A 27,292-nucleotide genomic window follows, 5' to 3' on the forward strand; every position below is an offset into this window, starting at 1 on the left:
CATCCGCCCTCACCCTCATATCGCTCTGCAATAATTACTTACTCAGTTTTTTGTAAAATACAACGTTCCCTCGCTACATTGCGGTTCACTTTTCATGGATTCACTGTTTCACAGGTTTTTGAAGTAAAATTTTGCATATCATTTTTTAACAGCATATGAACCTGCATTGTGTTCTATGTCCTTGTAGTGTATTAGAGGGATCTATTTGTGCTCTGTTGCATGTGTCTTGTTATTATATTTGCTACTGCTACCAGTAGAGAGTGCTGTATAGTCATGCTGAAGATGTGTGTAGCTACGCCGTCTGTGTGTTTACATGCCTCAAGCATATTTGGAAACCACAGCAGAAAATAGCCAGACAAATATAGAGTCCTAATACAGTCCTTATTGGCTAAACGTGCCCATTCTGCATCCTGATTGGCTGTAGACCATTGCCGATCGATGTGTTATTGCTAGCAAAACTATGTTATTGTATCAGCTGCTTGTTAACCAGCAGTAAACAATAGCCGAATATGAAGCAGCAGTTAATTTAGTTAAATGAATCTTTGGTTCAATGAGTAGGACAAGGAAGAGGACGATGGCAGAGGGATATGTTTTGACAAGGATACAAAAACGCTACAGTCGAACAGCGCCAGGATGAACCACAGTCACTAAATAAGTTATTGTGTCCAATCTGGTTGATTGATCATAAAAATTCAAATTGAATTGAACTTTGCTAGTGTTTAATGTGTGAGAAAATGTTAATGCCTTTCTAGAATAAGTGTATAAAGTGAATTTTGAGGGGATTTACAGCCTTAAAACAGATATAATAATGGTGATGAAATAACAATTGTTTTGCTGTTACAGTACAATTTGTCACCAACAACGATTAGCTGACAGGGTTATATAAAAAGTACTTACTCTTTCATTTGGTTCACAGTACTAATTTTTCAAACACATTTCAGTCCTGTCATCTAGTGAAGAAACCATTACATTTGGAATGAATGCTTTGGGGGAGGCTGGAGGCTCTTCTAGAAATTATGGTTCTATATTCATCCTTATGCTAACTGTTTTTATTTAATGTTGTTCAACATTCTGGATGATTTTGCACTGTTCTACTGGTTTTGGTCATTTTGGGCCATATTTCTGCCTGAATCGTTCTTTGGGGGAAGTTTTAATCACATTCTACATCAAGCCAGTTTTCTATATTCATCCTTATGTTTAGATAATAATTGTTTGTGATGTTCAATGTTTTGGATGTGTTTTAATCACATTAATTCACTCTTTTAGTGCATATTTTGGTGAGTTTCTGGATAGTTCCTGTATTTATGGTTATATAGTCATTCATTCTTATGCATGTTTAAGTAAAGGTCAAATGTATGTTTAAGTTTCTGTCATTTGTTGCATTGCAACAAAAATAAGTACAATCTTATTGTTGGTGTATATTTTGATGGAAGATGTGTTGATTTTAGTCACCTTTCAAATACATATTTATGCAGGAATTGGCATTTTAATCACATTCTACTCCACTAAGTTATGGTTCTATAGTCTATTTACATCCTTGTGTATGTTATGGTAACTAGTATTTAACAATTCTAAAGACGTTTTGTTGAATTTTGACAAAAATAACCAAATTTCCACTGTGCATATTTTGATAAAGATGTGTTGTTTTCTGCCAAATAGTCTTTAGGGAGGTTTTAATCACATTCCATATGAAGTTATGATTCTACACAGCAAAATCAAAAGTGTTAGATTTCCAGTGTTGGTGTTGTATGTTAAAAATACAGTGTTAATTTAACACTTGCTTAGTTTAATTCAACTATGTGAGAGTTAATTCCTCAAAAGAGTTGGTGTTAATCCAGGGAGTTAAATCCAAGCAACACTGTTAAGTGTTGATTTTAAAATCAACACTTAACAGTGTTGCTCCCAGAATTTCAACGGATCTGTGACGTGTTTGTCTAAAGGGCGGGACGACTTGGAGACTCGAGCACGGTCAGCAGAGGACGACTTTACCTCCAGACTTCACGGAGTATCTTTTCAGTAAGTATTTTATATGTGTCGATAAGTGTCGCGGAGTCCTGTCTATAGCTCTAACAAGGTAGGCTAAGTCCAATGTTAAGGTTAGCTGTTGTATGCTATTTTTTAAGGGTGCATTAATGTTCCTTTTGCACATCAGTGTTGATGAATATACACAGCTTGCTTAGGCTACACGTTTGGATAACACGGTATATAACTGCACATTTTTTGTAAGAGGTTAAAGCTAGCTAAAATGGTGTAGCACGAGCATGAGGCATCACATTAACAGAATATTCTCTGTCGGAAAATCTGTAGGCCATCGAAGTGCGCTTATGGCAATTAATTAGCTATGGTCTAGTTTCGATGAAAATATCAAGCGATGGAGTAAGGTTAGAGAGCCGGGGCTGGGCCGGGGGGTTGAGCTCCCGCCTGCCCAGAGACTGCTGCTATTGCTAAAAGTCAGGCTAGCTCTGTGAGCCGGGTAGCATGTTGCTGCCTTAGGCCTTAGGCACCGGACCACCACGCCAGCCACACAGAGCTCTGCTCTTACAGGGAGGAGTAGTTTATTTAATTATTTTATTTTATTGTATTTTATTTATTTTTAACTTTTGGGACTTAACAAAAGCTTATTCTTAACGTTAGCTTCTCAATCTAACGTTAGCCGCAGCTAATAAAGTTACCGGAGTCACACACACCCCCCACCCCCCAGCTGCGGCCATAATAATAAACGTCTGAAATGCCGGTGAGTTTTTAACTTTAAAGTTACAGTGTTTTAGCTATCTATGCATATGAACAATAATGTCGCTGTCATGTGCCTTCAGTTGACGTTATTTTGCCAAACTAATTAGAGACGAGTTGATCATGTGTCTTTGTGTTTATGGGTAAGTGTCGGTGTTGTTGGCAGGAGAACCAGGTTAGCCGTCATGATAGCAGGCAGGCTGAGCTTTAGTAACAGTGTCATTGTGCTGGACCCCGTTGTCGGGGTGGAGACTAGTTGGCATGACTTGTGAGTAACACTTAAAAAATCAAAACAAATACTCAGACGGTCGAACTCAGGCAAGGCCAAATCTTCATGTTTCTCCACATCCACGGTAAACATACTGTAAATGATGATGTAGTGTGGATGTCTATTCTTCTATGTTTTTCTATAGTACATCATGTTGGTGAAGGTGAGATTTGGAGAAACGCAGAAGTATGTCAAAGTGGCTGAGACTGAGGATGGCTATGATGACTTCAACACATTTCTTCAGAAAGGTTGGCATCACTTTTAATAGAGCCCAGAATGTTTGTGTAAATTGACTCATTGCTATAATATCTACTGAATTTATGTGATATGTAAATGTCTCATATTATGGAGTTATGTTTATGATAGCTAATGGTAATGCCCTGTGTGCCCTTGATCTAAAATGTTGGGGAAAAGAAGTTTAGAAAATTTCTGTTTATCATAATTTTTCCATTGCTCTAAATTTAATATTTTTTTATCAGTCATTCATAAGCTAGATCTTCCACTTGAGACTGAGCTGCACTTGACAGATGAATCAGGGACAGAAGTCGATGCAGATGTGTTTGAGGAGCTTTTGCAAGCAGGGAACCTTACTGTTAGGGTGGCAACTAAGTCAACAGGTGAGACTCAGGCTTGTGAGGTCAGGAGTGGATCGTCAATAGAGTATTGTGGAGAACTAATTATTTTTTCATTTTGTGTATACATTTTTCTTTTACTGTTTACAGTTGTGCTTCATCATGATCTTTCATATACTTCGTTGGAGTCACCCATGTCAGACAACTCATCTGTGTCAGTGTCAGAAGACTCCGTGCCAGTATCCTCTGATTCATCTGATGCAACAGTGATTGTTCGGACAAATGGAGGGAAGAGAACCCATGCTGAACGGAAATCGGCAAAAGAGGTCTTAGTTATCAAATATCACACACAAATATATTGTGCAGTAGAACTGTGTCAAACTTTTTTTGTTGTTGGACATAATGATGATCGTGATGGATATAATTGCTAATTTGCTTTATGATTCTTTATGTTTTAGATGGTGAGAGATGCTCTGAAGGACAAACCGGGTGGACAGATTATTTTGGATGAATATGATAAAATGAAAACATTGATGGATAGCACAAGGAGACAGTTGGTAAACCTTCTTGTGGCCGACATGGTTGAAAGTCATGGGTAAGACTTCATTGTTCATATTTATACTTTACAGATTTTTTTTTTAACAGCACACTTATTTTAGAACATTGCATATTAGTAAAGCAACTTATTATTTATTTTCTCCTATGAAAGAGATAAATACTAAATGGCTAAAACATGATACAAAAACTGATTAAAAAAAACTATTTGAAAGAGACTTAAACTCAGTGACACTAACAACAGTAACATTTGTAAGCACTGAAGGAACTGTAGTAGTAATGTCATGTTTATCTTTCAGGAGGAGCCCACCTGTCTCTGTGCGAAGTAAATACGCTTTGGGCATCATCTCTCTGTTTCCCAGCCTCAGAGATCCATACTCAGACAATGGATATGTAAGTTTATAAATGAAAAGCTTGTATATCAATTTATGGAGTAGTAATGTGGTCTGAACTTACTCTACAATTTAATGTTTTTAATATTACAGGAACACTTCTATGACCCACAGAGTGGATCTGGGTACTTGGCCTGGAGGATAAAAACGGTTCAGCGCAACACTGCAGCTCAGTCCCGGAGATCTTCCACCAGCACACCCTACCAGGATAGTCCAAAGAGAAAGAGGGTTGAAAATGGATGATGCTAGCAAGGACCTTGGTCTAAATGCAATTCAGTCGTGGTGTCTTGTGAGAAATACTCCTCTTATTTTTGGTGATGTATTGGAAAGAAATAACTGTTACTGGAATCTGCTCCTCCTCTTGATTCAGATTGTGAATATTGTATTTTCACCTATTGTAACTAACGGTATGACATACTATTTGAAGCACTTGATTAAGGACCACCACAAGCTATTTCAGTCTTTGTTTTCACAGAAAAGATTGATTCCAAAGCATCATTTCATGCTACATTATCCACGTTGTATTAGAAAAATAGGTCCACTCCTTCACGTATGGTGCATGAGGTTCGAGGCAAAACATAATTTTTTTAAAAGATCAGTGAAAAATTTCAAAAACATCACAAAAGCACTGGTGAAACAACACCAGAGACAGCTAGCTTACCACTGGGAGAATTTTAATTTTCAGAGATTTGAGTTTGGTCCAGTGAAGAAAGAAACCATTGATAGCTTGGAAGGAGGTGATGTTTTAAGTTCTGTTTTTGATGAAAATGCATACTGTGAAGTGTCAACCACTAATTGGGTGAAGAACTATGGAACAGAATACCAGACTGGTATGTTTGTTTGTACTGGAACAAATATGGAAGTTCCTGTTTTCAGAAAGGTCACCAACATCATAATACATGATGAGCAAGCTTTTATTTTGACTTGCAGAGTGGACACTCTTTATTTTGATGATCATTTCAGTGCATACTGTATCAATGAGAGAGCAGATTCATTTTCTGTTTTTCCAGTTAAGGAGTTGATTTATTACAGGCCCTATGACAAACAGTTTTCCAATGAGATGTGTGAAAAAACATACATAGTGCCACATTGTCATATTGTGTGAAAAAACATACATAGTGCCACATTGTCATATTGTGTGACCTGTGTTGTGGTTATTGCAAAGCCAGTGCTGTTGTTAATGTGGTGTGCTTGTTTGAAATACAGGTGATTCAAACTGCAACTTGTGTGGTTTTCTTTGTAAATTTTATTGTTGTTGTTGTTATTATCATTATTATTATTATTATTAACAACAATAATGATGATAATAACAACATTATTATTATCATTAATATTAATATTAACATTAACATCAATATTATTATTATTATGAGCAGTAGTAGTAGTATAATATTTAACACTATCCATAGTGTTAGTATAATTTGAATTTTATTCAGTGTTAAAACAACACAATGATAGTGTTAATTTTTGACACTACACACTAGTGTTAGGTAAATTCAACACTGATGGGTGTTAAATTTCAACTATTGAGAGTGTTGATCCAACTCTGTCACAGTGTTAACTGTTTAACACTTTCAAAAGTGTTATTTTAACTCGATTTAGTGTGGACCAATATAGACACTTTCAAAGTGTTGAATTTAACTCCCTAGGAGTTGATTTAACACTTCTGAATTTGCTGTGTAGTTCATTCTTTATCTTCATCCTCGTGTTTAGATGTCATGTTTGTTCACACTGGAGTCATATTTGCAGCTTTAAAATGATTATTTGCTGTTTTGTGTGCGTTAAAAGTGCACTTAAATGCATGCACGGTTATTTTTTTGTCGAATGGTGGATGTTGTTGATTTTTTTTTTTTTTACTACGTATGTGTGCATGCAGAGCCTGCATGCATGCCTGCAGACTCCGCCTGCTCTGTGCGCGTCACCGGCTTGGCTGAGTAGCGTGGAGGTTGATAGTCACTCCCCGAGCCTACTTTTAATAGCTTTGTCATGTGATAGAAAGCAGTTGTAAGAAGACAGGTGCCCTCGGTTCATTCTCGGCGAGGGGAGCTGCAGTTTTTCTTCGCCAGTGGGGAACTAAAGCGTGTGTGGATTTGCCTCTCTCTTTTTTTTCTTTTTCTTTTTTTTTTTACTTGCATTCTTTTTTTGTGTCATTTTACGCATTTTGTTCGCAGCGTGTGCACGGAGGGTTGTATTTTGTCCTTTTTCCGAAGCGTCATTCAGTGGCTGGATGGCGTGGGACAGGTGTAACCAGCAGGACTCGGTGTGGAGAGAATTAGAGGTGAGACATCGTTGTGTTTTGTATGTGGTGGACTTGTCTCTTCTCGGCTTTTTGGACCCCCACTAGCTGGTGCGTAATGGGGAGAGAATGGGATGCACAATATGACAACTATCTTGTTTTTTTTTTTAAAAATCTTTATTTCCATGCTTACGGGGAGACTCCTTCGCTTGCAGTCGGATGTGTCGGTGCACTTTGGTGCGTTCGGGTACCACGGAAGCGGTGATTTTGACATTTTTTTTCTTTTTACGCACGGACCCCTTGATGATTAGCACTTAAAAGCATCAACGACTTGTTTATATTTATCATAATCGCTCCATTTGCATTCACAGCATTTATCAGCGCTGCAGGTATTTTTCCTGGAGTCGAGTGGTGCAAAACTATAAATATTTTGCACCGAACAGCTCCCAATTGCCCTTCATTCGTTTTAGATGCACTACTTGTCTTCTGTCTTATTATTCCATTATAAGATGACGCCTGATAAGCCCAGTTGGACCCTTGTCCTCTTATTTGGGTCCTGACTAGTCTTATTGCTGTCGGTACAGCAAATGTTATAAGGGGGATTTTTTTTAGTTGTGTTTTTGTAAAAGGTTCTTAAAAACGGCAGACCTCTCCCATCATTTAGAGAATCTTTGACTTATGTTTTTGCAGGCGGTCCTTAAAAACAGCACAGTGCTCCTGTCATATGGATGATAGCTGACTAGCGGTTTTTCCAGTAGCTCTTAAAAACAGCAGATATCAAATAGAGCATCTTTAAGTAGTGTTTTTGCAGTATATACTTAAAACCTGCAGAGTGGCAAAAAATTATTCCCAAAAACTGCAGTATACTATTATATATTAATATTTTTTTCACACTAATCTGACACTATTAAAAAAAATCAATATTACTGTCATTGCCCTATCTCAGGGCATAACCGTAATAATTAGCAAATATAGCTATTATATATTTTATGTAAACCGACTGGCACTTTGAAGGACCACTATGGTTACATCAGTTATTACTTAATTTTGCATGGACACCCACTTATCATATCTGCAGCAAAGCACCTTAGCAGAAAACAGAAATCAATAATAATTTTTGCAGTATGCTTTGAAGGGGAAAAAATAGCACCCTCTTGTGGACAAATGAAAACATTCCAAGACAGTATTGTTTTTTGGGGGATTGTTTATGTTCCTCAACAACTCAAAAATAGCAATTTCAATGGAACGTTTTTTGTGTTGTAAGGAACACGTGTGATGTGTGTGTAATGTGGCAATTTTAGGCTAATTTAAGCAACATACAATACTAAAATGTAAATAATTTGCCTACAATTATTTAAAAAAGCCAACATTTCCTTTGGCTGTCTTGAGATGTCCAAAGAAAATCAGCAAGAATTGGGCTGTGTGTCTCAAATGGTATACTTCTGTCAGTACACTTCAATTATTATAGTAATGTTAGTCCCTCCCCTTCTGCTACGTAGCCAAGATGGCGGCTATTGAGGGTGGTAAATGTCCATCAATGCACACTCATCATTTTGGTCTTTTTGAGTGCAACATCTGGGTACGGACAAGGCACCATATTTTGTCGTACTTCTCAGTGTGAATGCACTTGTAAGAAATAGAAGTGTGTGAATTGAAACACACACACACACACACACACACTTGCTGCTTTCTGCTTGTTTTCACAACACAGGCCCTCATTTATAAGATAAAGTCAACTACAAGTCTTCTTCTGTCTGTCTTCTGTCCCTACCACAGTGTGCTGCCTTAGTTGGCGAAGACCAGCCCCTCTGCCCGGACCTCCCCGAACTTGACCTCTCTGAGCTGGACGTCAGCGACCTGGACGCCGACGGCTTCCTTGGCGGCCTGAAGTGGTACAGCGACCAATCAGAGATCATTTCCACTCAGTATGGCAACGAGGTCTCCAATCTTTTTGAGGTAAGTCACCACGGCGACCGCAGCAGGGGCATCTTGCAAAGAAAACACGACAACAAAAAGAGCGTTAGGGAGATAAGGGGATGCCTGATAAGCCCAACAGGACCTTTGTCCCCTTATTTGGGTCCCGACTGTTTTTTTTTTTTTTTTTGCAGGAGGCTTTTGATGGCAGAGCTCTCCTGTCACATAGAGGATCTTTGACTAGTGTTTTTGCAGTAGAACATTCAAGTGCTTTGTCATATGGAGGATTGTTGATTAGCAATAGGCAGTCCTGACGGGCCCAGCAGGACATTTGTCCCTATTATTTGTCCCCATATTGGGTCCTGACAGTGGTGGGCTTCCTTATCAAAGGTGTTTACGCGGCCTACATCTGAAGGCAAACTGTGGACTTCACATCATAAAAAAAAAAAAAAAAACACGCCTGAAAAGATTGTAAAACTTTTCATCCTGTCCGCTTTTCTGTGGAACCTGCCAACAAGGTCGATGATCCAGCCCGGGGGCCATAAAGCCATCAGTCTCTCACTCCCCCCCCCATGAGTTCATTAGAAGAAGTTATCAGTACCGTAGATAGACCAGCAAAGGAAGAAAGACAGGGATTGGATGGCATGGCCTCGCCTCAAGGGGGCTAAAATGTCACCTGCCGGCAGTCCGTGTCATGTGCTCGCTCACGTTTGCAGCTTGATAACAGGCGGAATTCTTTCCCTGTTTAACCTCCGCAAAGAAGTCACCTTTAACATAACCCCCCGGCCCCCTAAACACAGAGTGGTCTAAGTGGTTGCTGGTGTGACCGTCTGCCGCCAAGCAGTGATATGCAAGAGTAAAAATACCAATGAGTTAAAGCCAGCACTATTTACTGGTCTGCAATGACTTGTAACAAAGCTTATTAGTCTTATAGGCGTAGTCAACTAGATGCATTTGGCCCAAATCTGGCACATTAATGACATCAAACCAGCCTATCAGTTTTCTCAGCAGATTTCTAAATGACATATTGGAGGATTTTGTTCATGCACTTTTGCAGTACCCTCAAATGCATCACTTTTGTACTTTATCTGTCGCCTTTTAGCCCAGTAAAATAGTTACTGTACCACTATATTTCCCCCTGACATGTTGTTTGGATGTGTGAGGAAGCATCTTGTATATGGATCATTCTCCTGAAAGGGGTACCAAAAGTGTGGCATAGCAAGAAAAAATTGAAGAAGATTTTTTTTTTTTTATTTTGTAGCCAATTTGCATATGAAAAAAGCATACATTGTTCTTTGTCAGTTTATGAAGAAAAAATTGCAAGAAAATATCACATTTGGGGATATTTCATGACAGCAGGGCACTGTTTACTGAATTCTCAAATGTAACATTTACATGAAAATAATGTAATTGTATTTGCTATTGCTTCATTTGCACTGCACGGTGCACACGGTCAGGAGATCGGAAAGATCTGGGTTCGGATCTCCGCTTGGGAATCGCTTTCTGGAGTTTGCATGTTCTCCCTGTGCATGCGTGGGTTTTCTCCGGGCACTCCGGTTTCCTCCCACATTCCAAAAACATGCTAGGTTAATTGGCGACTCCAAATTGTCCATAGGTATGAATGTGAGTGTGAATGGTTGTTTGTCTATATGTGCCCTGTGATTGGCTGACTACCAGTCCAGGGTGTATGCCGCCTCATTCCTGAAGACAGCTGGGATAGGCTCCAGCATATCCCTGTGACCCCCAAATTTTAAGTGGGATTACCAACTGCCTTATCATTTTATTTACTTTGTCCCACGTTTGTAGCGGTTATTCTTATATTATTTTGTAGCGGTGATTCAACGAAATTCAGACCAGAATGAATTTCCGCGATATGCTCTCCTGGTCAAAAGTCGTTCAAGTCCAATGTCATCATCAGGCATTGTACAACACTCAAAATATACTCATCTAGCCTGAGTCGCACACACACAACCACTAAGCTAAACTAAGTTACCCCCCCCCCCGCTCCATAAGAGGACATTCTGCCAACCCTCGCCTGTGTTTATTGCCTATTTTACCTGTTGAGGTGTGGAGGGGGCTGTTTAGTGTTTGTATCTGTCACAACTGATCCTCCTCATGACAACAACATTCTTTCAAATTATGTCAATTCCCGCGACATTCTGTGTTAAATAGTAAATTCCGCTTTTATTAGCCATTTCCGTGATTCCGTCTGTGATTCCTTTAACGTGGAAATTATCGGGCCTTTGGAAAGGAAGTGATATCAGGGATTCCTAGTTGAAGTTTGGCAGGAGTACGGCCAGTAGCCCGTGTTATCATGATGATGATGATGATGATGACAATTATTATTGTTATGTTATTATTGGTGCTGAAGTCTGGTGCGTGTTACTAGTGACACCCAGTGGCCAGCAGACTACAGTTCATCAACGTCTTTGTATTTATATGTATTTTAGTTCATTTAGAACATATTTATGTTTGAAAATGCTTAATAATAATAGGTCGCAGTCAACCATAAAACAGCAATTATTTATTTGTCGAATAATTTATGAAGAAAAACACAGAGTGAGGGAGCAATGTTCGAACTGCGATGGAGCGTGGAGCGAGGGATGTACTCTGTAGTTCATATTGTGTCAAGGCAGCTGAGGTCAGCTCATTTGCATATAGTCGTCCTCAATTAAAATGTAGTTACTGTGTTTGCAGACTATGCTGTTTAGGGTAGTTGGTCATTGTACAGGTTTTGTATGCAGCATAATGTGTTTGGTGTTGTTGAGCTGAAATGTAAATTCCACCGTTTTGTGTTATTTATTTCACAAAAAGGTGCAACTGACATCAGATCTTGTTTTATACACAACAGACAATAAGAAAAACTATGTCTCCTGTTTAATCAATGTGTGTTTATACGGTTATAGCTTCATATCACCGTAGTCGGTGTGTCTCTGGAGCCCCTTTCAGGAGAATCACCCATATGTGTCCCTTTGAATTCAGCGCATGTGTTCTGCCTGAATATTGTACACTGGCAGCATCACATGATAATGTTTTGGGCCAGCAGCTATTGTGTTGCACTTAACAGTGAGGTGTGTGTGTGTGTGTGTGTCAGGGTTGTGTTTATGCAACCTCCTCCCCATCTTTGGAAAAGTTTAAAGTCACCATATGAAGTGGCCAGTTCTTCATACAGCAGGACCCGGCTAATCCCTTTTAATCTGACAGGGGAAAGTTTGCCTCTTGGCAAGGATTAAAGCGCTGGGGGGGTGAGGTTGGGGGGGGGGGTGCGGATGTATTTCCTAATTAGCCTCTGCACAAGGCGAAAGCAGGCAATCAATGCGCATCATCACGATAAAAAAAGCTGATCGTCACGATGCAAAAGAAGGCTTGCCCTGAGCAACATGGCTGCCACCCTGAGCCTCAGGCTATCCCAGGCTGTCCCCTGGCTGGCCTTTTGCACTTGTTCCCAACTGTCCCCTGACACAAAATGTAGCGAATGTAGACCCTAACCACCTCACCTCACTCGCGACCAACATCTCCTCTTAAAAAAAAAAAAAAAGGAGGACTGACCGTGAATGTCGGCGCTCTATTTTGGGCGTCAGTTGTTAAGGGGGACGCTTGGTGCAATGAAGTTCCTGATGTACTGCCAAAGATAACAGCATGGCAGCGTTGACCCAATGTCTTTTTAACCTGCCAGATCTCGACTCGGATTTCATGCTTGGCTTAAACTTTTTGATTGATGGCGGAGAACTACAGTGGAATCATGTGTGTGTGTGTGTGTGTGTGTGTGTGTGTGGGCACAAGTATTAGGACACGCCTCTGAATTGATCATTTAATCAATCAGTTATGAGATGGGCTTATGCTTCAACCAGGTATGCATTTGTATGCCATCAATCTAGTAGAGGATGTTATGTTAATCTTTTTTTTAATGCAAAACATGTCATTGCAGTTATTATTTTAGTGTGTGTCTTCTGCCATGGCAATTTTGTCATTGGCAGTTACGATAGACCCCTATGAACTCTGCCCAGCAACAACCCTCCAGTTCTTATATGGACTCTTTCTCGGTTTGATGTTGGCCAGTAATGAGAGCTCGATGAATGATGCTTGGAAATAACAAGGAATCAGGAGCAGCTTTGTTGCTCTACGTTCCAATGGCAGCTGACTTTTTAGTCATAGTATGATAATTGAGTCCTTTGGCCGCGATGATTGAACCCGGTGAACTCTGCCCGGCAATGACAGGAACATGAATCAAGAGTAGTCTAGTGTAGTTTGACTGTAACGCAATACAGACTTATCGTTTAATTAATGTGACTGCTCCCCCCCTGCATGTGGTAGCAGATGAGAACTTGTAAACGTGGCAACCATGTTGAGATGGAAATTACATGCGGTCGTGTAAAGAACACCTGGCAACAACACGGACCAAAGTTAAGATTAATACAGTTGGTCAGTGTTCCTGTTTCTGCTGACTCTCCGTCTCGAGTCAGTCCGTCATTTAAACTAACTGACATGGTAATTCTGTCATTGGGCAGCTATGATGGAGCCCAATCAGCTACGCCTGGCAACAGCAGAAACAAGAATCAAGAGTAATTATGTTGATCTCTGTTCTTGTTCCTGCCGACTCTCTGTCTCGAGTTAGTCAGTCATTAAAACCTACTTGCAAATGGCAGTTTTGTCATCGGGCAGCAATGATTGAATCCTAAGAGTTCTGCCTTACTACAGGAACAAGTATCAAGAATAATGATGCTGGTTCCTGTTCCTGCTGACTGTCTTTCTCTAGGGTTAGTTTGTCATTCAAACGGTCCTGTGTGTGCTTATTTTGTCATTGGGCAACTATGATTGAGCCCTATGAACTTCACCATGAACAAGAATCAGGGCTCGACAATAACGATGTACTGATGGCCCGGGGCAAGTTAAAACAAAATTCGGGCAAGTAAATCCAATCAGTGATATTCCCGTCGGGCAAGTGCACTTTGCCATACTGCTAAGAGTTTTTTTTTAAAGCGGTTCTTGTTGGGTGTTGGTAAAACACAGACTGCGTAATTCCGGTGGTAATTTGCAAACCAATCCTTGCAAATCTTGAAATGGACCAATCAGAATCGTTTATTTAGGCCGCGGTCCGCAGTACGCGTGTTACCCAAACCCATTCTTGTTCGTGATCAACCAATCAGCGATCGTTTGACTACGAAAACATCTATCATGGCGTCCCTGCCAACATTGTCTAATACTTCAACAACTTCTGAAGGAAAACACCAAAAAGTGATGAAACAGTGCTTCCTAAAGAAGTATTTTATTAGCGGCAGCAAATCAAATGATGGCACAGGTGAGTGAATCACATTGCTGTGACAATTTGAAGTGCTCACAATGAAACACCACCGATTAGATCCAATACCAAGTGCTGATTTTGCACAAGCTACAAAATCTAGCAGTTCCGTTTCTCTGTGGATTTTTCTCACCTTTGCTTCACAAATTATTGTTTGACCATTGAGAATTTTTTTCTGGATTAAAAACACATTACTAGTACACAAATGTGTCTATTCAATAATGTTTCAATGTGGTGCACAACGTATAAATATCACTGCTTACTACGACTACGATGTGTAAGGTATTATGGCATGCCATGTTAATATACGTTTCAGACATTCCTCCAAATACAATGCATCAGTACTATTATCTGATGAATTATCAGCAAGTTCGGGCAAATAGTTCTCACCTTAAGGATTCCCCATGGGCAAGTCATTTTTGTTTTTAATGTAGAGCCCTGAAGAATCAAGAGTAATTATATCACTCTACGTTCTTATTCCTGCTGACTCTTGGTCCAGGGCCCGTTAATCATTAAAGCAGCAGAGTGTATGGAAATGTTGACGTTAGGCAGCAATGATTGAGCCGTATGACTTGTCTAGAAAAAGGAAGATGAGTTCTGTAGCTTCAGTTCCTGCTAAAACAAAGCCATTTGTGATTTATACTAATGCAATAAGAGGAATGATCGTCTTCCTGGTCTAAGCGAGCTTGCTGCCTAGTGCCAGGGCAAATTCGTGTCATAGCCAGGTGTCCCAGGACTCGTGTCCATGATGAGATAGACAGACAGACATGAGGACAGATGGGCAGAGAAGGCGAGGTTTGGGCTTCATGCCAGCCCAAATCAAAGCCCACGGATTGGAAGTAAAAGGTTGTGGGCTTTGCAGCTAGTAAAAGCAAATGCCAAGGCTTTAGAGCCTTACCAAGATAGTGTGTGTGGACATTCTGCAAGCATGCGATCACGCGTCGCCGAGCTCTGTCGCTCATGCAGTTTGACGGCCTTCGTTCTCCTGAAGGCATCGGGGACGCTTTGTGCATCTTTCTTTGGGATTAGATTGATCGGTACCAAAAAAAAAAAAAAAAAAGTGAATAAGCAATTACTATACGCTCGCACACAGCAGAGACTCTTATTGTTCCTGTTCCTGCACCCTGCTGAGTGTTTTTTTATTATTTTGCAAATTTATGCTGACATTTGTGAATACACCGCCCACACCGGTTCACCGCTCCTGCGAAAGGAGTGTATGAATTATAATATTCTCACTGTGAGCCTCAGTAGAGTACACTAGCCCTACGTTTCTCATGCTGAGACACTGTTTGGACTGTCTGCTCAAAACGAACTCCTCAATGCCATTTTTGCTCTTGTCACATAAAGGATCTTTGACTAGCCTTTTTGCAGTAGGTCTTTCAAAACAGTAGCACTGTTGTAGTCGTGAAGAGCATCTTTGGCTTGTGTTGCAGTAGGTCCTTAAAAAGAGAATCGAGAATCTTTCAATAGCTTATTATAGCACTATAAAATCGATTATATTGAAAGAGAATTGTTTCCCCGTATTCCCAGACAAGTTTGCAAGACAAAAACACCACAGATTGTGCAGCGTTTGTATGTATCACTTCCCTTATGCTGTGTAATCCTGGCCACCGTGCTTACTAATTAAGATCGTTTTATTTGCAAATCCAGTGAAAATGCTCACAGGATTCATTATCTAAACCTGGGATAAACTCTCTTTACTTATTGGATCCTCAATATTGACTATATTATTTGTTAGGGAGCACAATAGCTGTCATATTTCTTCATGTTTCGTGCAAGTCGGGACTCTAGCACTGTTAAATAATACAAGCAGTGTTGGCACTATCGCGTGGCATCATGGCAACATGTGTGTGTGAGTGTGTGTGTGGTGTGTGAGAGAGTCTGGGGGAGGGTTGGATTATTGGCTTAGTGTTTTGGCCAGGTTAACGTGAAACAGCCCTGAAAGGCTCTTAGCTGAGATTACCCCTTTTGGCTAAAAATAGACATCACCACCACCCAACACACACACACACACACACAGATGCACCACTAGAAAAGACCACTATTTGATCTGTGTATTGTAAGTTTCAATTACACACACACATGCACCTGTAGACAGTGGTGGTGGAAGAGATCCACTGGGGGCTTTGGGATCAGCTGGGCAGGATCACCAAAGCAATCATCAGCAGCATCCCACTGGGACTACCACGTGTGTGTGTGTTTGTGCACGTGTAGGAGAGAGCAGTGTGTGTCTGTGTGTGTGTGCGTGTACATGTGTGTATAGGAGAGAGCGCATGACAGGCAAGCAGATCAAAAAATGCTCGTTTTCCAAACATTCCCAGAAGAGACTATTGTTTTGGACCAAACCAGCTACTTCTTCTTCCTCTTCTCGACTAGAAACAAATCCCTCGCCTCGGGGAGCTAAAGGAGGCAAGTGGATGTGACAGACAGACACTGCGAAACGATAGTGGCTTGGAGAGCTCCATGTCATTTGTATCACAGCAAGAAACTGTTTTTAAGAACCCAATGCAAAAATACTCGTCAGAGAGTTCTCAAAATGACAGGAGTGCTCCGCTGTTTTTGAGCATGTACTGTCAGTTTTTGAGGACCTACTCCCGTCAAATATTCACTAGATAATACTGCCTCTAAGGAGCTACAGTTAATCAAAGATCCTCTATATCAGGGGTCTCAAACTCAATTTACTTGGGCGCCACTGGAGCTAGGGTCTGGGCGAGACTGGGCCGCATCAGGTTTTCCAAAAAAAAAAAAAAAAAAAAAACGCATTTATTAAAAACAGAAAAATGAATAAACTTTGCTTTGGTTTCGAATTTCTACAAGAAAAGCTCTGATAAAACATTCCACTGTTCTCAAATATCTTACTTTTTATTTTTCTACAAAAAATAAATAAACAAATCAAGAATAAAGAAAATCAATCAATCAGTAATAAATAAATAAATATAATAATAATAAAACGGCAAATAATAAAAATGTAAGAAACCACATATAGTTGGTGGGTAGACAAATTATTTTTTTCAGATTAAAATTAACAAAGCATTATTAGAGCCCTGTAGACATGACAAAACACGACTATAGTCACATTTATACTTTTTTATTTACAACATATTGCGCAACTGCAGGGTCTTGAGACACATGCTAACTCGCAAACTAGAGAGCTAGCGACCTAAACGGCAGCCTTCAAGTTATTTCCTTTAAACTTAAATAGCCAAAAACTTACCACTTCCACACGGATAGGGAGGATAACTATTAACAGTTATTTAACCTTTAACATGAACATTAATCAAACGTAATAATTTTTTCTGGGTACATGATACCATACAGCATCCATATCAAACTTGCGCGCTAGATAACAGGTCCGCTTTGCTGTTTTTAAGGACCTACTGCAAAAACAATTGTCAAAGATTGAGGCAGTGGCTCAGGAGGGTTAGCAGTTCCTCCATCCTAGTCACTGCTGTTGTGTCTTTGGGCAAGACATTTAAGTGCTGCCCACCCACACTGATGTATAAATGTGAACGAATGTTTGGTGGCAGCCGGAGATGCCAAATTGCCAACCACATTTCCATCAGTCTTCTCCATGGCAGCTGTAGATACAGATGGGTGTATCTTACCACCATCAGTGTGTGACTGTGGGGTGATTGAATAATGTCTTTCACTGTGAAGTGCTTTGCGTATCTTGAAAGATGCTATATAAATCCAATCCATTGTTTTTCAAGTTTTTTTAAGGACCTACTGCTAAAAACATTATATCGTCTCAGCCTGAATTCCAGGAGGACTAAATCAGAGTCAGCCGTGGTGATCGGGTGCCAGTCATGGACCGGTCAACATATGTCGATGAAGGTGGCAGGAAGAGATGGATCGGAACGTCCCGCCAAAGACCTCTGGTCATTTAGCATGAACTCACTGGAATGGACAGAGGGGTGATTATGGGCCATGTGCAGCCATGCAACCATACATTGGAAGTCCCACTTGTGCATCTGACAGTGTTCCAAACCATAAAAGTAAATGTTAAAGTTGTGTCCCGGCTGGCAGAGACTGTGATTAGCTTTAATAAATAGCAGCTACTTAGCAGTATATTCTTAAAAATAGCAGGGCACAGTCAAGTAGAGGATCTCTGACTGCTTTTTTTGGTAGGTACTCTACTGTTACACAGAGGATCTTTTTTTTTTTGTGCAGTACATCTTTAAAAACAGCAGAGCATTCAATTTTCACATCCTGTTTTAATAAGCAGATGTCCCAATACTTGTGTCCATATGTGTTCTCCAAAAAATGAAGCTTGTCACAGCTTTGTTCTCTTCACTTGTAAAGATGAACACCATGCAAACGCGAGTGAAGTGCGGCCCATATGGCACATGAAAGTACACAACAATAAAGAATAAAAAGCTAGCTCAGATAGCATGCTTGCAATGTCATGACCGAGCAGGAGAAGAGACCCACCTCTACCTGCTTCATGCACACACACACACACACACACACACACACACACACAAATGAAGGTAAAAAGATAATGCATTTATTTGCTAATCAGCAAATAGCTTTTAGCCAGAGGCTAAGTGGTGGAGACTGTGGGGCCTTGATAAGATCGTGTGCTTTCAGGTGTTTCCCTGTCACACCGCTATTGAGTGCAAATTGAATACGCTGACCTTCTTTTGCCGCCACAATCAAACGACTGCATTTCTCCCCCCAAAAAGATTGTGTCATTTCAATTACCATACGTCTGATATTGCCCCGTCCCCCCCGTATGGCTTCTGTGCATGCATTGACAATGATGTCTACAATGTGTTTAGAGCAGCACATTAATATCCTTCTGAAGACGTTCTCCGTGGTGTACTTCCTGCTCTCCTTGCTAGTCCAAAACAAAGACTACAAACAATAATATTTCAATCAATGAGCTCCAGTGATCAGTTATTGGAAATACTCTTTATTCAAGCATGGGCTATTGGTCGGTCAACATGTCAATCATTAAAGAGGACCTATTATGATTTTTTTCACTTTTCTGACCTCTAAATGTAATTAGAATGTTGTATTCTCGTGTTAAGCAATGCCAAAGTTTGAGATAATGAGTTTTGTGCATTTGGAAGTGAGATGTGGGATGAGTCAAAACGCTCGGTTTCATAGGGCGTTGTAAAAGTGGAGGTCTGTGATGTCACAGATGGCAGTTGTATTCATTGTATGAGTGTTAGTAGGTCTTCATGACGATTGTTAAGTCATGTGATTTAGTCTTCCTGCAAACATTGGTCCGTCTACATCATTAAGTCGATCGCGATCTACCGGTCGATCGCGGAGGTGATACTGGTCGATCGCGGCGTGACATTAAAAAAATATCATCCTAGCATCAATGCCGTCACTTGATTGATATACAGGGCAGCCATTCAGATGACAACTGAATGTTGCCCTTCGGGTGACCAATCAAATCAAACAACGTCTCTAAGTGCAGCAGAACTTACGATGTCAGCCTATCATCCATCCCCGTTACTTGATTGACATACAGGACAACCAGTCAGATGACAACTGAATTTTGACCTTTAGGTCACCGCTCATGCGTAAACAACGATGCAAAGTGCTAAGCTAGTCGGCGAATTGCGTCAGATTTGAAACCCTCGCTAAAGTTTATGGTCACTAAAATGAGTGAAGTAGCTGGACCAAGTAAAAAGGCAAAAACATTAAACTTCCATACGGAATGGGAGGTGGACTTTTTTTTTTCACAATGTCTTTTTCGAAGTGCGTTTGCCTGGCTAACCTGGCTATCAGCAGCTACTGTCCGGACTATGCATCCCTGGCTGATTCAATTCAGTGCAAGTCATCAAAGTAAACTCAAGTAATTACAAAAAATAGTTAATTATGTGTGTTTTGCAATATTGGCTCATTTGGTTATGTAAGGTACATCAACATACATTGTACGTACAAATAATCCTCAATACATTTGAAAATAAATAGATGTTTTGCATTTTTGTAGTGGGTAGATCATTTTGACTCGGTCATTTTAAAAGTAGCTCGCATGCTGAAAAAGTGTGAGCACCCCTGGTCTACATTATTGGTCAGTCATGTTTAGCAGCAGTTATTGGTTGATGATTGGACTCATTCTTCATTTGAACATTGGTTGGTTGGTTTAAAAACCTGTATGTTCAATATGGCCACATATGTACTCAATATCTTTGTGAAATATTTGACAGATTAATGTGGATAATGATACATTCCATTGAAATTGTTTGCTGGAATAGTGTGAGTGTGCATGGTGTGCTGCATAGAGATAAGAAATAGTTGAAAACAAGGCTGTCAGACAGCGGTGAAAGCTTATCTTCCTCATCGGACATCATGAATGAAGCAGTTGAAGATAGGACTTCCAATATTTCTGTGCGTCGACCTACATGAACATATTTTTCTATTTGTCCTTATCATTTTAAACTAGGGTTTTCAAAAAAGTACTGAATTAACTATGTTGAACTTTTTCACGCTATTAATGCATGCACATCATGGCAAGCCATTCCTCTCTGTTCGATGGCAGATGGAAACACAATGTAGCATCCCCACGAGTCACTCTTTTGTCTTTTACTCTTTTATTGTCATTGCATTCACAGATATTCCATACTCACAGCAACATCTTTACAAGGCATGCATGTGGCCTAAATAAACAGAAATACAAAAACAAAACAAAACAAAACAAAATCACAAAATCTGATGACGTTGTCCTTTTCTTTGCCTTGTGGTCAAGCAAAAGCACTACTTTTTGAAAGTAGTTATGTTGCCGACCCACTGCCATCACATGACATGATGTGCAAGCACCACATGTGGACATTTCCATATGGACAGAGCCTTCGTAATAACTTTATTCCGAAATCCACAGAGCCTATCCCAGCTGTCTTCGAGCGAGAGGCGGGGTACATCCTGGACTGGTCGCCAGCCAATCACAGGGCACATATAGACAAACAACCATTCACTCTCACATTCATACCTATGGACAATTTGGAGTCGCCAATTAACCTAGCATGTTTTTGGAATGTGGGAGGAAACCGGAGTACCCGGAGAAAACCCACACATGCACAGGAAGAACGTGCAAACTCCACATAGAGATGGCCGAGGGTGGAATTGAACCCTGGTCTCCTAGCTGTGAGGTCTGAGAACAACATATGTACGTTTATTTGACTCAAATCTGTCAGCCAGTGACGACTGCAACCGGACGTGACATCTCATGTAGCCAAGCATGTACAGTAAATGTATCTTATGCAGTCTTAATGGCTGCACGGCTGTGCATAATTCTATCTAGAATACATTGCAGGATCCTGTGCCCCGTTTGAGTCACTCAGCTCGTTTTTTTAGGCTTACTAGAAGCTCCTACACGAGCCACACTTGCAGATGTGAGCTAGTTCAAGTCTTAGCAGCGACAAGAGGGTGATGCTGCTTCTAACAGGAAGAAGAAAGAACATCCCCGCTTACATCCCAAGGGTAGGTGTCTCAATCGGATGTGGTCAGGATGTGCTACAACGCACACATCTATACATTCACATATATATTTATATAGCGCCTCTTCTCACTTTCACTTTCCCTCTCTTGTCCCCCACGTTAGCTCATGTGATAGCGTTCTAACAGTCTCCAATGGTTCCCAGGAGATATATCATCCCTGCACACACACACACGCACACACACACACACATCATTGATGGGTCAAACCATTTCCTCTGTGATGTATTACTCGCATGGCCTTCTAAACCCAGACAGACATCTGGCATATAAATAGCCGGCGTGCTCTCGCCTAATGTCAATTCACTCACATAGCTTTCGTGTTTTAACAAGGAGACTTCCGAGTGGTGAATTCCGAGCAGGACTAATGGATTATTGCAGAGTCGTGGTAGAACCACCAGTCAAATGATTGCAATGGGAGTAACTTCTGATGATAAGAAGAGCTTGGTTGGTTGCTATTTTTAAAGCTAATTGCTGCTTCTGCTGGCCAGGAAAGAGTTTAACATATAGTTTTATTTTTGGGGGCGTATTGCAAAATGCGAGTCGTATCAAGCAGTCGGCCCAAACAGTACTACTCCTGTGAGGATTTTTGACTAGTGTCGGAGGTACTTTAGAACAGCAGAATCTTTGACTAGCAATGTTTGCAGTAGTTCCTCAAAACAGCAGAGCGCTCCTGTCACAAGGAGGATTTTTGATTAGTATTTTTGCAGCGGGTCCTTAAAAAGGCAAAGCACTCGTGAGGATATTTGACTTGCATTTCTGCAACGGGGCCTTGCAACAGCAGAGCACTCCTTGTCATATTGAGCATGTAGTATTTTTGCTGTAGGTACTTAAAAAACATCCGAATGCTTCTGTCACATCGACAATCCTTGACTTACTTTTTTTGCAGTACTTTGAAGCTGTGATTAGTGTAATATGAAGCGATGCAGGTTTGTGCAAAACAAGAATAAACTGTCAATGACCCACTTATTTTTATTTTTTTTTTGACATATTTTAATTCTTTTGGTTCCTTTTTAACATACAAATGATGAACAGCTCCCTCCCCAAAAAAAGCATTTGTTTGGGTTCTGGCAATTAGCAGATTTAATTTAAACTTTTGTTGTTTGTTTAAAGCAGCTCCTTTCACCTTTCTTCCAGAGTTATCAGTCTTGTGAATAGTATCTGCTGGCACACAATGGCGCAGCGTGAAACTCAATAAAATAGTTAATGGCAAGGACAATCTGAAAGAAAGCCCTACCTGATAACGAAAGGACCTCACCTCATAATGAACAAGCGCCTTTCTTTTGCTGGAATGCGGGGTAAAGGAGGCGGGAAAGGCGGGAGGAGAAGCTCTGGCAAGCACTTGCCAGCATGTTTTATGGCCAATTGAAGCATTTGGAATAAAACAGCCACAGAATGGCACCCTTTAGGATTGGAAGCGGGTTAATATATTGTGATCTCCACAATTAGCCCAAGATTGTTAAGATATCTTTAATTTGGTGAGGTCCATTAAGCGGGATGACCGAGAAAGTATTTCCACAGAGACGTAAGACCTACCACCAAATCACTATCTCTTTGTTCTCTGTGTCCCCTTTTTCCTCTCTATAGCTCAGGAGTAATCAATAGAAGTGACAGGAACCCTTCATTGCCGTCCACATCATCCTGCGCCTGTTAGTTGACACTCTTCTATAATGTATTGAAATTGTACATGGAACTGTATCTTTAAGGGACGGTGTTGGGTATTGGAACCCTACATGTCATTCTGTATCAGGCATTAGTTGGACATATAGTTATACATCATGGTGGTCAACATGTGAAGCCGAAGTCACAGGTGAGAAATGTGACTGTTTTGTCTATGGAACAGTTTACATGTCAGTCATCAAATGTTGCACCAGTTCATTGTTGGTCACTAGAATTATTGTTTGTGCAAACATTGGCCGGTCATGACACGTAATATCAGTCATTGTTTGGACAAATTAGTCTTTTTTTTCATGGGGACATCAGTCATTACAAAGAGAACCAGTAATCGGTCTGTGATTGGACTCACTGTTTACATCGGCAGTCACTGTTCATAGCACCAGTCATTGTTCGGACATTCAGCTCATTCTGTAAGCAAACATTGCCCAATCTACAAGTCCATTAGGACACATAGACCTATTGCTCATGCAAATATTGGCCAGTCTCCATGTAAAGGATTCCACATTGTGAGGATCTGTACATGCTTAATCAGTCATTGGTTATCTGAGTCTTTTTTTCATGCCAACATTGGTTGATCTTCATGTCAGGTTTTAAACATAGTACCAGTTACTGGAATTTTTGTACAAACTTTGGCCATCATTACACATAATACCAATCCTGTATGTTTTTGTATGGGAACATTGTTCCATTTACATGTTATTCCAATGACAACCAGTAAATGACCATTCATTCATTTTCTACCGCTTTTTCCTCACGAGGGTCGCGGGGGGTGCTGGAGCCTATCTCAGCTGTCTTTGGGCGAGAGGCGGAGTACACCCTGGACTGGTCGCCAGCCAATCACAGGGCACATATAGACAAACAACCATTCACACTCACATTCATACCTATGGACAATTTGGAGTGGCCAATTAACCTAGCATGTTTTTGGAATGTGGGAGGAAACCGGAGTACCCGGAGAAAACCCACATGCAATTGAACCCTGGTCTCCTAGCTGTGAGATCTGCACGCTAACCACTTGACCACCTTGCCGCCTAGTAAATGACCAGTGCTTCTTAATTCAAACACTGGCCAGTGTGCATTACAGACAGTATATGTCATTACAGGCAACACCGGTGATTGGTCGGTCACTTTGGCCACAAACACCTTCATGCCAACATTGGTTGGTCTGCATGTGTGTCTTCCAGGATGTTTTCTCTGTGTTGCTTGTTGGTGGGGGATGGGGTCGACCCTAAACAGATGGCTCATTAAAGACTCATTTATGTCCCTACTTTTAATCTCTCACGTGAATTTGGCCAAAGAAGCATCTAATAACTGCCAAGGCCCCCCATCCCTTCTCTCCCTCTTAGTCACCAGGTAATAACGTTTGAGGGGGAGTTGCATGCCGTTCCAGTGGGTTGGATTTAAAGCTCCTTACAAGTAATTAAACAGCGTGACACCTCATACAGTCCAATTTCCTGCCAGGACGTCTTCGCTTTGCCAGGGTGGCGTCACCCACCCCATCCCCCCACTCTCAGTCTTCGTACGTGGCGTTATCTCTGTGAAATATGTCCCCTTCATCATTTTCTAATAATGACAGAGTGCTCATGTTGTTACTCACTGAGCATCCCATTAACATTTTCCTCACTGTTAGCTAGCTAACTGAACATCTGAGACGTCTGCTAAATGAAAATTGGAGGGGGTTGGGGGGAGGAAGCATGAAAATAACCAGTGGCGGACTCTGACATTTTGTCAGGGGAAGCATAATAACACATGTTTATCCCTTTGCAAAACCGTTGTCAATGGGTATTTTGTGCCAGGAAACAACAGTTTGATTTTGTTTTGGCAGTCAATTAGTTTCCCCAACCGGCCAATTAGAGGACAGATTCAGGTCACCTGATGAGTAGGCATTAAAAAAAAAAAGTTTAAAGTTAAGCTAGAAATGCACTATCATAGACGCTAATCAAAGATCCTCTATATCAGGGGTCTCAAACTCAAATTACTTGGGGGCCACTGGAGCTCGGGTCTGGGCGAGACTGGGCCGCATCAGGCTTTCCAAAAAAAAATGCATTTATTAAAAACAAAAAAATTAAAAAAACTTTGTTTTGGTTCCAATTTTCTACAAGAAAAGCTCTGATAAAACATTCCACTGTTCTGAAATATCTTACTTTTTATTTTTCTACACAAAATAAGATGAAAAATAAATAAACAAATCAAGAATAAAGAAAATCAATCAATCAGTAATAAATAAATAAATATAATAATAATAATAAAATGTCAAATAAAAACTTAAGAAACCACATATAGTTGGTGGGTCGACAAATTATTTTTTTCAGATTAAAATTAACAAAGCATTATTAGAGCCCTGTAGACATGACAAAACACGACTATAGCCACATTTATACTCTTTTTATTTACAACATATTGCGTAACTGCAGGGTCTTGAGACACATGCTAACTCGCAAACTAGAGAGCTAGCGACCTAAACGGTAGCCTTCAAGTTATTTCCTTTAAACTTAAATAGCCAAAAACTTACCACTTCCACACGGATAGGGAGGATAACTATTAACAGTTATTTAACCTTTAACATGAACATTAATCAAACTTAATAATTTTTTCTGGGTACATGATACCATACAGCATCCATATCAACATTAAACTTTCATAACAAGGCGGGGGCCTCAAACTACTGTTCTGCGGGCCACATCTGGCCCACGGGCCGCATGTTTGAGACCCCTGCTTTATATGAAAGGAGTTCTCTACTGCATTTTGATGTTTTCTACTGCAAAAATGCACATATATACAGTATATTCCCTGCCCAGCCAAAAAGCTCTCTTGTCAATAGTCATCTTTATCTGCATCCATCTCCAAATGCAACATTTGTTTGTTTATTTCACACCCCTATAATGCGTCTGCAGAAATTCGCCGCCTGTCATTAGCATCTTTAAATATAGCGCCTTTATTCGGCATTATCTGGAGGATTGCTGGCAAACATCTTGTCAGCGTAGATTTGAACTGGGCGTCATTGTTTGCCCACAAACTCCCTCTGAAAACGTCCCTGCCTTCCCTAGATACTTGCTCGCTTGTCAGCCTGGCTAATGGCTTTTCTGGGAGACTATATTATTTTGGTCCAGTTAAGCCGCGTGTTTAAAATATGACTGACAGGCTTGACTCACTTAGGAATGGGGGGGTGGGGATTTTCATTTATTTTGGATCTTTTTTCAACACATGCATGCAATCACCCACCAGTTTTACTTTCCTAGGAAGAAAAGATTTACAACTTCCAGACTAAACTGTCCTATTTTCTCCTCTCTATGTTTCTGTCCATCTACTATTTTTTTTCACGCCTGCTAAGAAGATAGATGAAGAAAATGAGGCCAACTTGCTGGCAGTGCTTACTGAGACCCTGGACAGCATCCCTGTGGACGAGGACGGCCTGCCTTCGTTCGAAGCTCTGGCAGACGGGGACGTGACCAATGCCAGTGACCAGAGCTGTCCCTCGTCCCCGGAAGATCTGCCTCCTACTCCGGAGGACCAAGAGGAACCCTCCCTGGTAATCGCTTTAACCATGTGTAACAGCTGCACTTGAAACCATCAGATCAGCTTCAAAAATCTGGCTTGTAAGACGGAGAACATGTTTATAATACAGCATGATAAAGTGGATAATAAAGTGGTGGTAAATATTGTTGGACCAGCCAGGACACCTAGTATGGGCACTAACATTACATTTCTGAAGAACCGCATCTCATTTTTCACTCGATATCAACGAGAATTTACCACAACTACTGTGCCAATACCAGTATGAATACTAGTATGACTATAGTCATATTTATACTCTTTTTTATTTACAACATATTGCGCAACTGCAGGGTCTTGAGACACATGCTAACTCACAAACTAGAGAGCTAGCAACCTAAACGGTAGCCTTCAAGTTATTTCCTTTAAACTTAAATAGCCAAAAACTTACCACTTCCACACAGATAGGGAGGATAACTATTAACAGTTATTTAACCTTTAACATGAACATTAAGCAAACATAATAATTTTTTCTGGGTACATGATACCATACAGCATCCATATCAAACTTGCGCGGGCCGCACTAACATCAAACTTTCATATCAAGGCGGGGGCCTCAAACTAGTGTCATGTGGGCCACATTTGGCCCCGGGCCGTGTGTTTGAAACACCTGCTCTACTTAAACATCAATAATTGTCCATTTGT

The 27,292-nt window shown here is 40.6% G+C and overlaps 2 protein-coding genes across 5 annotated transcripts in view; both read left to right on the forward strand.

The window, feature by feature from the left end:
- Positions 1 to 1,911: 1,911 nt before the first annotated feature.
- Positions 1,912 to 5,604, forward strand: LOC144901781 (uncharacterized). Of its 2 annotated transcripts, XM_078796769.1 has the most exons (7): positions 1,912 to 2,016; positions 3,144 to 3,246; positions 3,478 to 3,615; positions 3,721 to 3,896; positions 4,029 to 4,165; positions 4,425 to 4,518; positions 4,611 to 5,604. In XM_078796769.1, exons 2-7 carry the CDS (start codon positions 3,150 to 3,152, stop codon positions 4,758 to 4,760), a joined length of 792 nt encoding a protein of 263 aa, XP_078652895.1. In that variant the 5' UTR covers positions 1,912 to 2,016; positions 3,144 to 3,149; the 3' UTR covers positions 4,761 to 5,604. The 2 variants fall into 2 exon arrangements, with proteins under 2 accessions (XP_078652895.1, XP_078652896.1); XM_078796770.1 differs by lacking the exon at positions 3,478 to 3,615.
- A 640-nt stretch (positions 5,605 to 6,244) lies between these two features.
- The window catches only part of ppargc1a (peroxisome proliferator-activated receptor gamma, coactivator 1 alpha), a 42,500-nt gene continuing 21,452 nt past the window's right edge, over positions 6,245 to 27,292 (forward strand). For 2 of the 3 annotated variants that reach the window (XM_058066965.2, XM_058066967.2), the window contains exons 1-3: positions 6,245 to 6,795; positions 8,530 to 8,709; positions 26,427 to 26,624. In XM_058066965.2, the coding sequence (XP_057922948.2) occupies positions 6,745 to 6,795; positions 8,530 to 8,709; positions 26,427 to 26,624 (429 nt within the window). In that variant the 5' untranslated portion in view covers positions 6,245 to 6,744. The remainder of the gene's footprint in view (positions 6,796 to 8,529; positions 8,710 to 26,426; positions 26,625 to 27,292) is intronic. The other variant, XM_058066966.2, reaches the window with a different exon arrangement.

The sequence above is a fragment of the Doryrhamphus excisus genome, linkage group LG2, assembly GCF_037039965.1.
Source record: "Doryrhamphus excisus strain RoL-2023G ecotype Guam linkage group LG2, RoL_Dexc_Guam_v1.1, whole genome shotgun sequence".
In the NCBI taxonomy this organism is placed as follows: Eukaryota; Metazoa; Chordata; class Actinopteri; order Syngnathiformes; family Syngnathidae; genus Doryrhamphus; species Doryrhamphus excisus.